Source organism: Acanthochromis polyacanthus, chromosome 12, assembly GCF_021347895.1.
Source record: "Acanthochromis polyacanthus isolate Apoly-LR-REF ecotype Palm Island chromosome 12, KAUST_Apoly_ChrSc, whole genome shotgun sequence".
Taxonomy (NCBI): domain Eukaryota; kingdom Metazoa; phylum Chordata; class Actinopteri; family Pomacentridae; genus Acanthochromis; species Acanthochromis polyacanthus.
The window spans coordinates 36,031,960-36,046,133 of record NC_067124.1 but is presented as its reverse complement, the minus strand read 5'-3'; the positions used below and the strand labels follow the sequence as shown (position 1 = coordinate 36,046,133).

Here is a 14,174-nt window from a genome sequence, read left to right as displayed (position 1 = left end):
ACAGGTGAAACTAACAAAAACTGCACAAACAAACAGAATACAGGGTTCTGTGATCTAAAAGACGATAGTGTGGTTGAATACCACTGTCCTCCTCTAAATTTACCAAGGTGGTAGACCAAAAAAAAACTAAAGCCCCTTAAATGAAAAACATTCCCCAAAACAAAAGAAAGGAAGTGTTGGGTTCTGCGCACTGAGACGACACAAAGACAATTAGGTTTCCAGAAGAAAGCCGACCGATGGAGTCAAACCTTCCAGGTCACCTACCCCCAACCATCTGAGCAGTTGGGAGATCCCTCCTTATATCACCTCCCAGCTGATCGGCAACAGCACACAGCCGAGCTCAATCTCACAGGTGCAGCAGATTGATCTGATAGACCGGCTGTGAACTTTCCAAGTCCATAACGTTGCATTTATGTTGTGCTTTTCTATTATCATGTATACACCAATCAGCCATAACATTTCGGAATGTCGTGTAAGTCACCTTAGTGCTGATAATACAGCTTTGAACGATCCAGATCTGGACTCTACAGACCTCTGAGGTTTCAAGTACCAATATATTCATGGCAGATTCTTAAAATCCTGGAAGTTACAAAGTGAAACCTCCATGGATCGAGGGATTTGGAGGCCGAGCGAACACCTTGAACTCTTGGTCACGTTCCTCAAAGCATTTCTCAACAGCACTGGCAGCATTCAAATAAGTCTTAAGACTAGAAAATATGTCTTAACACTATAAAATACATCTTATCACTATGAAATACGTCAACACTAGAAAATACACTGCCTGTCCCAAAAAAAAATAAAAAATCCCCACTTGGATTTAACTAAGCAAACAGGTAAGAGCCTCCCATTGGATAATTACTGGAGTGATGAATACGTTTCAGCTGCAACAATATATTTAAGCCTAGCTGATGCAGTGAACAGCTTCTCATTTCTTAAACAACCATGTCAGAAGATGGAAAGGATGTTGATCTGTTTCAGAAGGGTCAAATTATCGGCCTGCATCAAGCAAAGAAAACAACTAAGGAGATTTCTGAAAGAACTAAAATCAGGTTAAGAACCATCCAAGGCATTGTTAAAACCTGAAGGATAGTGGTGAACTATCATCTTTGAGGAACAAATGTGGTCAGAACAAACTCTTAGATGACTGTAGGAAATCAACAGTAGAACTCACAGCTATGTTTAATAGTAAAGTTGGAGCATTTCCAATGCAAAGGGAACTCAAAGGATTGGGACTAAACAGCTGTAGCTCTAAGAAAACCACTGATCAGAGAGGCTAATCATATAAAAAAGGCTTCATTTTGCTAGGAAGCATCAACATTGGACTCTGGAGCAATGGAAGAAGGTCATGTGGTCTGATGAGTCCAGATTTACTCTGTTCCAAAGTGATGGGGGCATCAGGGTAAGAAGAGAGGGAGATGAAGTGATGAACTCATCATGGCTAGTGTCTACCAGCCTGTGGGGGTTAGAGTTATGATCTGGGGTTGGTCAGGTTCAGCAACGTTATGTTCCCAAAGAATGAGGTCAGCTGATACCTGAAGATACTGAATGACCAGGTCTTTACATCAGTGGAGTTTTTCTTCCCTGATGGCATGGACGTGTTCCAAGATGACGATGCCAGGATTCATTGGGTTCACATTGTGAATGAGTGGATCAGGGAGCATGAGATGTCATTTTCACACATGGATTGTCCTCCACAGAGTCCAGACCTCAGCCCAACTGAGAATCTTTGGGATGTTCTGGAGAAGACTTTGCGCAGCGATCCGACTCTCCCATCAACAATACATGATCTTGGTAGAAAATTAATGCAACTCTGGACAGAAATAAACACCGTGACATTACAGAAGCTTATCGAAACAATGCCACGGCTAATTTGTTGTTCTCAGAGCTAAAAGCGATCTGAGGAAATATTAGAATGTGCAACTTTTTTTTTGGGATGGGCAGTTTATGTCTTAATACTATTAAATATGTCCTATCACTACTAGAAAATACATCTGAACACAGTATGAAATACGTCTTAACCACAGAAAATACGTCTTAACACTATGAAATACATGGTAACATTAGAAAATACGTCTTAACAATATGAAAGATGTCTTAACACTAAAAAACATGTCTTAACACTAGAAAATATGTTTTAACACTACAAAATACATCTTAAAATGATAAAATACACCTTAACACCATAACATTCGTCTTAACACAATAAAATATGTCTGTAAAATACATCTTAAGCATAATAAAACACATCTTAACACTATTAAATACATCCTAACGCTAGAAAATATATCTTAACACAAGAAAACAGCTGTCAGATATCTGTGGAAAAGCCACCAACCCTCCTTTTCCTCTCTCATTTAACCATCATCCTCCTGTTACACAATGTACGATGGTCCATACTGGTTGCTTGGTGACCATCGGCTGGACACTAGCTTTCATGGCGCATTGTGGGATACTTTGGGTGACTATACAGGGTGCAACAGTTTTAGTTTAACGTTCAGACAGCACTACAAAATCCTGAACTAACAGCCAGGGAGTCAGCAAATCACAGATACAGGCAGGAGACCAACTTTATAAGGCTTTAAAAAGCAGCAGTAGTTTGTAGGCGAATGTATCAATAAAAAGCCCACAAAACAAAACAGGAAAACGCAGATTATCTCACCATAGATGCTCTGCAGAACCGAGCTTTTACTCGCTGCAGGTTTGGCAGGTTGAGCTCTGACTTCCGCCTTCTTCCTGTTCTGGGCGTAGCTCGAATCGCTCGACTCCACCTCAACGCAGGGCTTCACTTCTCTCCGTCTGCGTGCACGAAACCTGCAGACACACATCCATCCATACGCACGCTTTTTCAATAAAAAAACCTCTCAGACAGCGTTCAAAGGTCTCAAAGCTGGCAAGTCCTCACACTAATGCTCACTAAGCGTAAAGTAAGTAAACAGTTTATTCAAGGCAGTTAATAGGCAGCATATTCGTGGTATAATTGTAGAGCTGAGCAGAAGCAGAGGGCCTCCTGCAGCGGACTGGCAGCCGCTAAGAGAAACTCAGTGGAGAGAAAAGCAACGAGAAGCTGCTGGTAGCGATTAGACGGCCCGGCTGAACTTTTAGCCTCTTGTTAAACTAGTATGAAAGTTCTAGATTATAGGTTTTGCTGTCCCCTGCCTCCTCGTCTCACCCCTCTCCCACGCTTTCCCCCCCCCACCATCGCAGTGTTGATGGCATCCAGACCGAGGACGGGGGTGTTGCAGGGGAGATGGTCGGCATGTATGCGGGCACATGTGGGCGCCACATGGCACCGAAAATCTCCCACCAGCCACAAAGGCTTCGGCTCTCTCCGGGTTCAAACGAGAAGTCGACTCACCTTCTCCAGGCTCGCTGGATGATGCGTGCAGCCTCGGTCCTCCTCCTGCGCTGCTCTTTGTCGTGTTCCCGGTGTGTGCGTGACGATGCAGGTGTGGTGGTCTTTCTCAGAGGGGACGAACCGCTTCTTAATGAGGCAGCGTGAGTTTGATCTTTGGGCCTCTCTGAAGTCTGCTCCTTGTGGTTTCGGCGTTTTTGCGGAGAGGTGTGGGCAGTCTTTTTCACGGGGATGCTTTCTCTGGCGCTGGATTCAGTTTCAGAGGAGATAAAAGTGGAAGGAGTGTTTGAGGAAGGTCGGTCCTTGGCTTTGGAGGTGGACGCAGGTTTGATGCCGGGCGTCTGTCTGCAGCTGGAAGGAGACAGAAGTTCCTTCAGCCTCGTGGTCTGGAGAGAACCAGGCGCTGGATTTGAAGTTTCAGGAGCTTCGTGTGCTTCTGCTGTTTTATTTCTTCGGGAGGATCTGCTCCTGTGGGCTGGTGGGGCAGAATTAAAGCTCTGTTTAACGTTTCAGTTATTAGACAGAAAAATGTATCACATCTCATGCAAAATGTTGAAATATTGTATCATCTAGTTCATGTTAGTAAAGATAAATAAGATTTATGTTAATCTCGTGAACCTCAAAACAAACTGACAGATTTTAAAGCTCTGTTATCTTTTTATAAAATGTCCAAACTGCACATTTTATCAGAGCCAGAATCTAGAAACAAAACAACCAAATCTAAGCTTACAATCACAGCAAGTCATAAAAAGACTTTATTTTACATCTTATTTAAAAATTTGCAAAAAATAAAGCATTTGCAGTAACCAGATTCTGGAAAAAACTAAAAATTTTGTGGTCCTCGATACAAACGTGAAGCCATTAGTGACTCAGCTGCAGCCAACGGTCACATGAGAAAAATTTGAGAAATTTTTCGTGTGAACTGCAGGCTGTGTTTACACAACGCTAACAGAAGAGACCTTGTTTTCGCTTGGAAAAAATGTGTAAATGTTGATTTTAGTTTTATTCAATTTTTTTGCAAAATGAATAATCAGAGAAATTAAACATTCACTTTGTCTTTGATTAACTGTACTCTAGCTGTATCATAGTTACGAGCCCACAGTAGGTAAAAACACCCACAAACTACTTGGAGTTCCCGTAAACCTGTCATCATTCACACAGAACTCTAAACATTTCTGTACCTTTGTGTCTCTCCTCTTTGCTCTTGGTGCCTTCAGCTTTGGACGTCTTCTTCGTCTCCACCAGTGAATCATTCATGGTTAAGTCCTCCATGATGTTCACTAAGCTGAGCTTCTCCTGCTCCGATCTCGCCTGAGAAACTTTTCGTTTCTCTGCAGCAGCCGCCACCGAAACCTGCTGCACAGCTTCCCTCCTGCGCTGCTCTTCTTCCCGCTTCCTAAACACAAAGAAAATTTAGATTTTGTGTGAAAAATTCAGTAAATTAAACAAATTTAAGGAATCCAAATATGTTGTCACACAGGAATATTATGGTTAATGCACATCGTGAGACATTTACTCATAATCTTTCATATTTAAAATTCTAGTTTTGTGTTTACTTTAAATATTAATGAGAATATTGTATTTTCATGTATTCTGACCGAACAATTCAAGCATCAAATGTACTTACTGAAGAAAATTAACCATTTCTCAAATGCAAAGTTGCATTTCTGGATCAGTTTTTCAGTGAAGAAGCAATTCATGTTTAATAGATTTGGTTCCAGGTTGGGTTTATATAAAGAGAACACAGTGGTGGATTCTTTAAATGTCCAATACAGCAATATAAAAATACTTTATTACAAGTCAAAGTTTTGCACAGAGAAAAAAATCCTACTGAAGTAGAAGAACACAGCAGTAAATCTATATTAAATATTGCAGTAAAAGTCCTAATGTAGACCCATTGATATATTGTTATATGACAGAATTAGAGTATTAATAGTGAATCATCAGTGTGTCAGCAGCATTTTACTGTTGTGGCTGCTGCAGGTGGAGCTAATTTCAAATACTTTATATCCAGTTTTACATCCAGCAACAGCAAATAAATCTGATTAATGGGAGAGAAAAGAAGAAAAATCTGCTTTCTGTTTATCTCTGGTCTTTGATTTTTACTGAGACATTAGATCACTGGAATAGTTACTGAAATGAAAAATCTGTATTTTGTGAAACCATTAACAACTCATAAACATCCAAAACATAAGGCCGAATACACACTGCTTTTCATAAGAAGCTAAAAAGGCTGGAAAACAATGACTTCATCTGTATTTTCCCTGTTAGATCATCCATTGTTTACGAGATCTACATCTTAAAAAGTTGTCAGATAAAGGCAGAAAGTTCAATATTTGCCTCTGAAATATGGTGAAATGGAAGAAGAAAATGGCACAGAACTGAAAACACTCAAGTAAAATACCTCAAAATTTTACCCAAGTGCAGCTCTGGTGTGAATACATTCATTTACCTGCCGCCACTGAGAAAACAAACTGATAAAAAGGAAATATGTGGTGGAATATTTCGCCTACTTTGTAAGAAAAACATCACAAACACGAGGAAACTTGAAGCCAATGTGCCCTCTTAGAACAAATTTACCTGTCAGGAGCTTGAATGAGACAATAAAGGTGCGACTGGTGAGCAAATGACAAAAGGAGAAGAAGCCCGAAGAGAAAGACAGGAGGAAGACGTATGTGTTTGCTGCAGTGACACAAAAAAAGACGGATACGGAGAGAGTTCGTATGCAGCTCAGAAAAGCAGGACAGAGACCGATAATGAAGACAGAAGCAAGATGTAAAAGCTACTGTGTGACAAACAGTCTCTTATAATTAAAAAAAGAGGAGCAGTGGTGCTTTTTAAAACCTGTTAACCACAAAACCTGCCGCCGGGTTTGAGAATCATGTCATTTTTTTTTTTTGTAAGAAATCAACAACATTACACAATTTATCAAGAATAAACTGTAAATACAGAAAGAATGATTGGATTTCCAACAAATCCGAGGTCGAAGTCATGATATTTAATTAAAATTACTTTATTCTACATGTCTCAAATTTAAAAAATCCCCCAAAATAAAGCATTTTCTGTAAAGAGATTCTGTAAAAAAAGAAAAATTCTGTGCTCTGTGTTGCACTTGTAAAGCCATTGGTGGTTCAGGTGATACCAACAGTCATTTGACAAAAACTCAGAGTTTTTGGTTGAATTGCAGGTAATGTTTATACAGAGCAAATAGGAGTCAAATATAGAATGAAGTTTTAAAATGTAAGTAGTTCACAATCTAAAGTATGTATAGTCACTAGAAAATAAAACATAATTGCTCAACAAAATAAATACAGCATGGCTCAAAAATGGCATTCAGAGGAGCAAAGTTGTTAGAAGATGCATTCAGCTTGGTGAAACATCTTCTACCTTACATGTAGTTTGCACTACAAGAGTTGTCTTTTAATTCCATTGTGACAATATACAATATATATGACAATAAAAAGCATTATATTTTTTTAAAGCTATTTTATTATTCTTTTTTTCCTTGTTCCTGAAACTAAATTCCTTGTATGTTGTGTGGCCATTAAAGCTGATTCTGATTCTAACATCTAACTTTACCTCCACCTTGAGAGCTTAAAACTCAGATTTTAAGGGTACGATATTGTTTGTGTGTGCTCCTCTCTCACTTGGCTGCATCCTTGCGTAGCTGCTCGTGTCTCATCAGGAGCTGCTTCCTCTCCCTGAAGGCCTTCCGGACAGTGTATCCCTTGTAGATGGCCTGGATGGAGGCGGCGGCGATGTCCTGGATGGCGGCGATGGACAGGGCGCCGTGTTCCAGCATGAACTGAGTCACCTCGCTGTGGCCGCCCAGCAGAGCGTAGTCCAGAGGGGTGTACCTGGACGGCAAAACTCTATCATCTCACCTGCTTACGAATGTTTAAAATCGAGTCTTCTCTCCATCCTCACCTCTCCTCGGTGTGCTCCATCTGGTTGGGGAAGGTGTTGTAGCCCAGCAGCAGCTTCACAGCGTCCAGGTAGCCGTTGTTACACGACCAGTGGAGAGCAGTGCGTCCCTGAGCACGAATAAAGACAGATTCAGTCAGATAACATGGAAAGAGGTGTAAAACTGCATGCAGGCCAATACAGACTCTAACCTCCTTGTCCTGTATGTTTGGATCAGCGTTGTTCTCCATCAGAACGGCCATGCAGGTGATGTAGCCGCCGTAAGCTGCACACTGCAGAGGAGTCCGACCGGCCTGATCCTGTCAGAAATATGCAGAAATATGGACAAAAAACAGAAGCTCAGTCCTGATTTTACACTTAATTATCTCAAAAATTATTTAATTTATAGTGCATTTGTATCTGACCAATAGTTTCCCTCTGGATGGAAATGACAGAAACATGAGCGGTTATAGATTTTCTTTGTTTTTATTTACATTCATTTCCAGTATGTTATTTGTATTTAAGGAGAGAAGTCTTCTGCAGTTTCTGTACACGTTGTATATTGAAAATAAACACTGATTCTGAATGCTTTAGAGCATGGCAGAAAATTACAAAGTTCATTTGGAATGAGACAAAAACTGCATTTTCTCTCAAATTTACGATAGTTTCAGTGGGTATGAATGATTTTGGACATGATATTTTTACCTAAAAATTAAAGAAATGCATAGAAATAGTTAAAATTCATCAATAACATTTAAAACACAGTGTTTTACAGTTGTTTTTGCTTGTTTATGTTGTTTTCCAGCCACAAAAAACTCTTTGCCAAACAAAAATCCAATGTAAATTTAAATTTGGGATATTTGTGAGCTATTTAGAGCTTAATTATACAGTGTTGCATGAAAAATCTGAGATTTTAGGATGAATGCAGGTGAAAAACAAGCAAACAGAAGCGGTTTTGATGAACAAGAAGTCACTTCTCCCCTGAAAATGACTGTGACACTGCTGCAGAATCATATTAGCTCAGGCTAAATTTTACTTTTTAGGAAGAACTGTGTAAGAACGTGAAGCTTTGAAGAGCAGTGATGATAAAAACCAAGATCTAAGGTGCTCCTTCAGTGTGCTGCTGCTGTGTAGTTTGTGTACCTGCACATTAGGACTGATGCCGTTCTCCATCAGTATCTGGCAGACTTCAGCATTTCCTCCCAGAGCTGCCCAGTGCAGAGCAGTGTGACCATCAACGTCTACCAGGTCCACACGAGCAGAACCTTTATTCATTTTAACACACAAGACAAAACAATACTGAAAAAGGCCAAAAAAATAATAGAATATTTTTACAACCAGTCTAAAATCTGAGACTCTGCCACTGACTCTCTGAACCACAAGCAGTTTCTAGTATGTGTTTTTTTGCTCCAGTCACATTTTTAGCTCAATGTAGACTTGTTTTTCTCTGCTGTATTAAGTCCTGCACCTCTGTGGAAACAGAAAAACAGCCGGTAGAAGGAGAGAGAACTTCGAAATCCTCTTCATGCAGTAAAACACAATTATAATGCCATAAATCAAAAATTTTAAAATTAAAAAAACTTTTTGACAGACTGAATTTCCCTTCGGGGATGAATAAAGTGATTCCAATTCTGATTTTTTTTTTTTTTTTTTTTACAGAATCAGGTTGGTGCAAGTGGTTTATTTTTGTTTTTGAGATTTTACCACTTTTTACATTTTCATTTAGTTTTTCCTATTTGTCTCTGCTCTGTTGTGTGAACACTGCCTGCAGTTCAGCTGAAAGGTCCCTGAATTTTTTGCCATGTGACTGTTGGCTCCAGCCGACTGACTAATAGCTTCATGGTTATCCTAAGAAGTGCAGAATTATTTGTTTTTAAATAATTGTGTTTTGAGTAAACGGTCTATTTTTGGCGAATTTTTAATGAGACATGTAGAATAGAGATTTTGATGGCGAATATAAGCTAATTGTGGGGATATTTACTGACAGAATGATGCATTATACAATATATGTTCACAAACCATCTTGATTACGTTTGGATTTCCTGAATAGATGGAACATCACAAATGAGAAGTTCAAGGACCGTCGGAAAACTGAAAATCTGACAATTCTCTGCATTTTTACAATTTGTAGCTCTGATAAATGGTGTAATTTTGGTGATTATATTTAAAGCTATCCAGTTTTGTGGTTCAGAACATTAACCTGCTCGAACACAGTGTAATAAATAATAATGCCCACCTTTGATGAGCGTGAGGATGACGTCTCTGTATCCCATCTCGCAGGCTCGAAACAGCGGAGTGTGCTTCATCACATCCAGAGAGTCGACCATCGCTCCTTTTTCCAGCAGCAGCTTCACGGTGCTCACATGACCTGACAGGGAGGCCGCATGGAGCGCTGGTTTAAAACACACACACACACACACACACACACACACACACACACACACACACACACACACACACACACACACACACACACACACACACACACACACACACACACACACACACACACCAGATGATAATGCGAGGTCCTGAATCTAAGTGGACAATAAACACCCTGAGGACAACCTCTCCTCCCTCGCCTGCATCCCCCTCCGCTGCATCTGGGCCGTGTCTAAGTCCTGGTCAGCGGAGGGTTAAACAGACAGTGAAATTTAATGAGGAGCAGCGCACTTAATCCTCCTCTTACACCCCCTCATCTCACTCCAGTCCCCAGACAGCACAGGGGCTGGAGTCAAGTGCATTGGAAGTGATGTGGCCACCAGTCACTTCCACTGCCCTTCACACCGTCTCATTAGCATGACTCAACCGAGGCGTGTTATCCATGCATAAACGATGAGGCGGGTGGGGGCCATCGCCATGGAGATTACACGTCCGAGCAGCCCCAGGGGGGTCGGAGTGTGGCGAGGAAGTCATGTGTGTCTGCATGCGCGCGCTGGGGTCGACAAGCTCCCGCTAATTCTGCTGACAGTATCACTTCCTGCTCGGGGGAATCCCTCGTGACATCATCAGCAACCCAAAACAAGCAGCCAATCAGGCTCCAGAGAGGATGAAGGTGTTTGTGTACAGTGTGTTGCCACGCCCGGAAGGTTCACAGAGCAGGGAAGGTGGAGTTTTTCTCACCGGTGCCGCCGTACTTGTCAGCCATGTTGATGTCGATGTGCGGCGTCAGCGTCAACATGGTGCGGATGACGTCATCGCTGCCCTTCCCGGCGGCCCACATGAAGGCGGTTCTTCCCTCCAGGTCGGGTTCGTCTTTCACCGACGGGTGGGACAGAAACACACCGACTGTCTCCTTCACAAACAAACAAATATGAGCGTTTTGAATTTCACTGGTTAAGGCATTTAGCCAAACAGTTTCTGGAAGTTTTTTATTTCCTCTTGTCACATTTTTTCGTCACTGTAGGTTTTATTTTTCTCTGCAATATAAAGTCCTGCACCTCTATAGAAACAGAACAACCACAACTAGAAGTAGAGAAAACTCTAAAATCACCTCTGTGCAAAATGACACAGTTGTAATGCCATAAAGCACAAAAAAGAAAAAAACTAAAGTTGAATTTCTTAAACTAGAATCAACATAGACAACATTTTTTTCAAGGGGCCTATAGCTATTAGCAATACTCAGAAAATATGGTGGTTCTACATACAATACATACTTAATTACCCATACTAGAAAAAAACTCTACATATTATAGATGTTTTCCTCCTTGCGTTTTTATTTCTTTCTACACTCGTCTTCTATTAGCTCTGTGTAAACACTGCCTGCAGTTCAGCCGAAAAATTTCCCATAATTTTTGTCATGTGAGTGTTGCTTGCAGTTGAGTCACTCATGACTTCACAGATTCACTCGGAATAGTAGAATTTTTTGTTTTTCACAGAACCTGGTTAATGCAAATGGTTTATTTTAGGCGATTTTTTTAAATGTAGGACGAAGGGATTTTCTTTATGTCCTGATGCAACCTTATGTTAGCAAATGAGTCACAACATTTGTCCAGGTGACCACAGGTGTTACCATTAATGGAAAACATACAGGCTCCACTTGCTATATATATTTAACTGTTTACATTTTTACAACTTCTGCAAATTCAGTGTTTTTCCCACTACTCTGCACATCAGCTCTACAAGATGTTTCACCATGCTGAATTCCAACAACTTGCTCTTCTGTTTGCAGTTTTTTTTAACCATGCTGCATTTACTTTAATGAAAAATGATCTTTCATTTTCCTCCCAATCTCTCTTGTTAGGTCCTGTCTGCTCTGTGGAAACACTGCCTGCATTTCAACCTAAAAGTCCCTAAATTTTTGGTATTTGACCACTAGTTGCTGTGTAGTCAGTCATGGCCTCTCAGTTGCGCTGAGGAGCACATCATTTTTTTTTCTTTTTACAGCATATGGTGCAAATGTTTGACAATTTCTCAAATTAGGCATATGGAATAATGTGATTTTGAAGACATATCATGTTTTTAGGCTCACATTTTCCAGATGGAATGCATCTGATTAGTACAAGGACAACATTTTTACTCTGCCAAGGAACGGCGGAGTTATGTGACAATTGTTATATGTTTGTTTATTTGTCTGTCTCTCAGTCTGTCTGTGTGCAACATTACTCAAAAACAAACGGATTTGAATGAAATTTTCAGGGAAGGTCAGAAATGACACAAGGACCAAGTGATTCAATTTTGGCAGTGATGTGGCTTATAGTCTGGATGCACAGATTTGTTAAAGATTTCTGTATCATTGTGAGACAGGTGCAAGGCGTCACTGTAACCATGACAACAAGTGAACACTACATCAGCTGCCTGCTGACGATCACATGACTGATGCTACTACAAATCCACCGCTGTAGACTTATCGGAACTTATCAATTGGAAATGATACAAGCAATAATTGATTGTACCCCTATGGAGATGTTCCATTGAAAATCAGCCATTTACATCTAGAATAGTCATTTAGCACATTATCAATGTCTAGACTGGATTTATCATTCATTTAATGTTATCTTCATTGAAAAAAAAATGCTTTACTTTCAAAAACAAAGACATTTCTAAGTACATTTCCAATTTTCCACAAACTAGAATCTGACCTTCTTTCTGGACATTTTAAGATGCTGAGGATGCCGCACACTAAACAATCAAATAATCTGTTAAAAGGCTACTGAACATACAGGATGAAAGATTTATTTTTGGATTAAAGCATCCTCACGCTGACACATCAGATGCTGATACTGAATGTTTATGCGACTCACAGCATTGTTGCTCTGAGCTCCGTAGTGCAGAGGCGTGGCTCCCTGGCTGTCGGAGGGAATAGTGCCTGATGTGTTCCTCTCCAGCAGCAGGTGGACGATTTTGGCGTGGCCTGAAAAACACGTGTTTGCTTTAGGAGGACGTAAAGTGCGACGGATGATGACAAGGATGCGAGGAAACGCCCAAACGTACAAAAGCATCTTGCAGTTCGTCAGTTTACTTTAAAAACTGTTAACAGAACAGCAGAAAAAAACTCCACTTTAAGTCAACATGACTCAGCTGTTTACACAGTTACTGAACAGCTTGTTTGCCTTTGTGGGGTTTAAGAAGTTAACATGTGTACAGCTGTAGTGGTGGAGCTGCAATTAACAGTTAATGTCATTGTTAAATAATCTCTCTGTTATTTTGTCAGTTAGTCAGTTAGTTGTTTGGTCTATAAAATGTCAGAAAATGGTGAAAAATGTCAATTCACAACCCAAAGATGCTGAGTGTAGTGTCATAGAGGAGGAAAGAAACCAGAAAATATTCACATTTCACAGCAGAATTTAGATTGTTTTCCATTTAAAATTACTCAAACTGATTAATCGAGCATCAAAACAGTTGATGACTAATTTAACAGCTGATAAGAAAATGAATAATTGTTGCATCTCCGAGTTTCTGACTGCTGAGACATTTTAGTGATGAAACAATAAAAATAATGAAAAAAAACAACCAACAAATGAATCGTTACTGAAAATAATAGCTAATTGTTGCCCTAAAGAGGGACAAAACTATACATTTAATGATAGTTTTCCTTAAATTCATGCTAAAAGATTATTATTTCCTGAATTCGTTAATGAGTTGTTTAGTTAGTTGTCTTTAAAATGCCAGAAACGATGGTGAAAAATGTCTTAGTGTTTTCTAAAGCCAAACATAACAAATGTCTTGTCTCTGTTCAAAATCCAAAGATATTCAGAAACCAGAAAATATTTGCTTGTAAGAAGATGCAATCAGAGAATTTTTACGTTTTTCTTCAAAAGAAATTACTCTGCGATTATTTTAAAAGTTACAAATTAATTGATTAATCACTGCAGCTCTACCGTTCAGTGGTTTGTCACACTTTTGAACAAAGAAAGTTAAAAAGTACATAAGTTAAATAATTTTTATGAAGGAAGCAAGGCCCATATTATCTAAAAAAACAACAATCCTCAACAGGTTCTGGACCAAATAAATAAACAAGCAGAACAAGCAGGATTCTTACTTCAGTGTACTGGGCAACATTTCAGTCGCTGCTACAAATCAATTTTTTCAGTAAAAATTAAAATCTTGGTATGAAAATTGATAAAAAAAACAAACTCCAACACTGGAATCTTTAACTTTTTTTGAATCTATGTTGTCAAAACTGGTTTGGATTTAAGCTAATAGTTGATGGTTTGTTGATAAACGGCTCTACTTGCAGGTGGCGCCAGTGGCAAAGTCGGAGTGTTTCTCGATGGATCACATTTTCGCAGCTCATCTGTTGTTGTTGAGATATTTTAGTCTGGATCAAAGCTGTGGAAAGACAGGCGGACAAACACAGCCAGCCCCCGAGTTATGCTGCCAGCGTGGACAAAAATAAATCCTAATCTTGTGAGTAAGGACTTTTCCATTTCTGGCTTTGATTCAGCTAAGCAGCCTAATAAGATCTAATGAGAACTTA

The 14,174-nt window shown here is 39.8% G+C and overlaps 1 protein-coding gene across 2 annotated transcripts in view; it reads right to left on the bottom strand.

Annotated features, from left to right (window-relative positions):
- Positions 1–14,174, bottom strand: part of invs (inversin) — a 41,241-nt gene that overhangs the window by 6,549 nt on the left and 20,518 nt on the right. For both annotated transcript variants that reach the window (XM_022192997.2, XM_051957401.1), the window contains exons 8-17: positions 12,499–12,608; positions 10,379–10,550; positions 9,492–9,647; positions 8,399–8,520; positions 7,468–7,575; positions 7,280–7,386; positions 7,000–7,209; positions 4,534–4,748; positions 3,356–3,827; positions 2,660–2,811 (exon numbers count right to left, since the gene is read on the bottom strand). In XM_022192997.2, the coding sequence (XP_022048689.2) occupies positions 2,660–2,811; positions 3,356–3,827; positions 4,534–4,748; positions 7,000–7,209; positions 7,280–7,386; positions 7,468–7,575; positions 8,399–8,520; positions 9,492–9,647; positions 10,379–10,550; positions 12,499–12,608 (1,824 nt within the window). The remainder of the gene's footprint in view (positions 1–2,659; positions 2,812–3,355; positions 3,828–4,533; positions 4,749–6,999; positions 7,210–7,279; positions 7,387–7,467; positions 7,576–8,398; positions 8,521–9,491; positions 9,648–10,378; positions 10,551–12,498; positions 12,609–14,174) is intronic.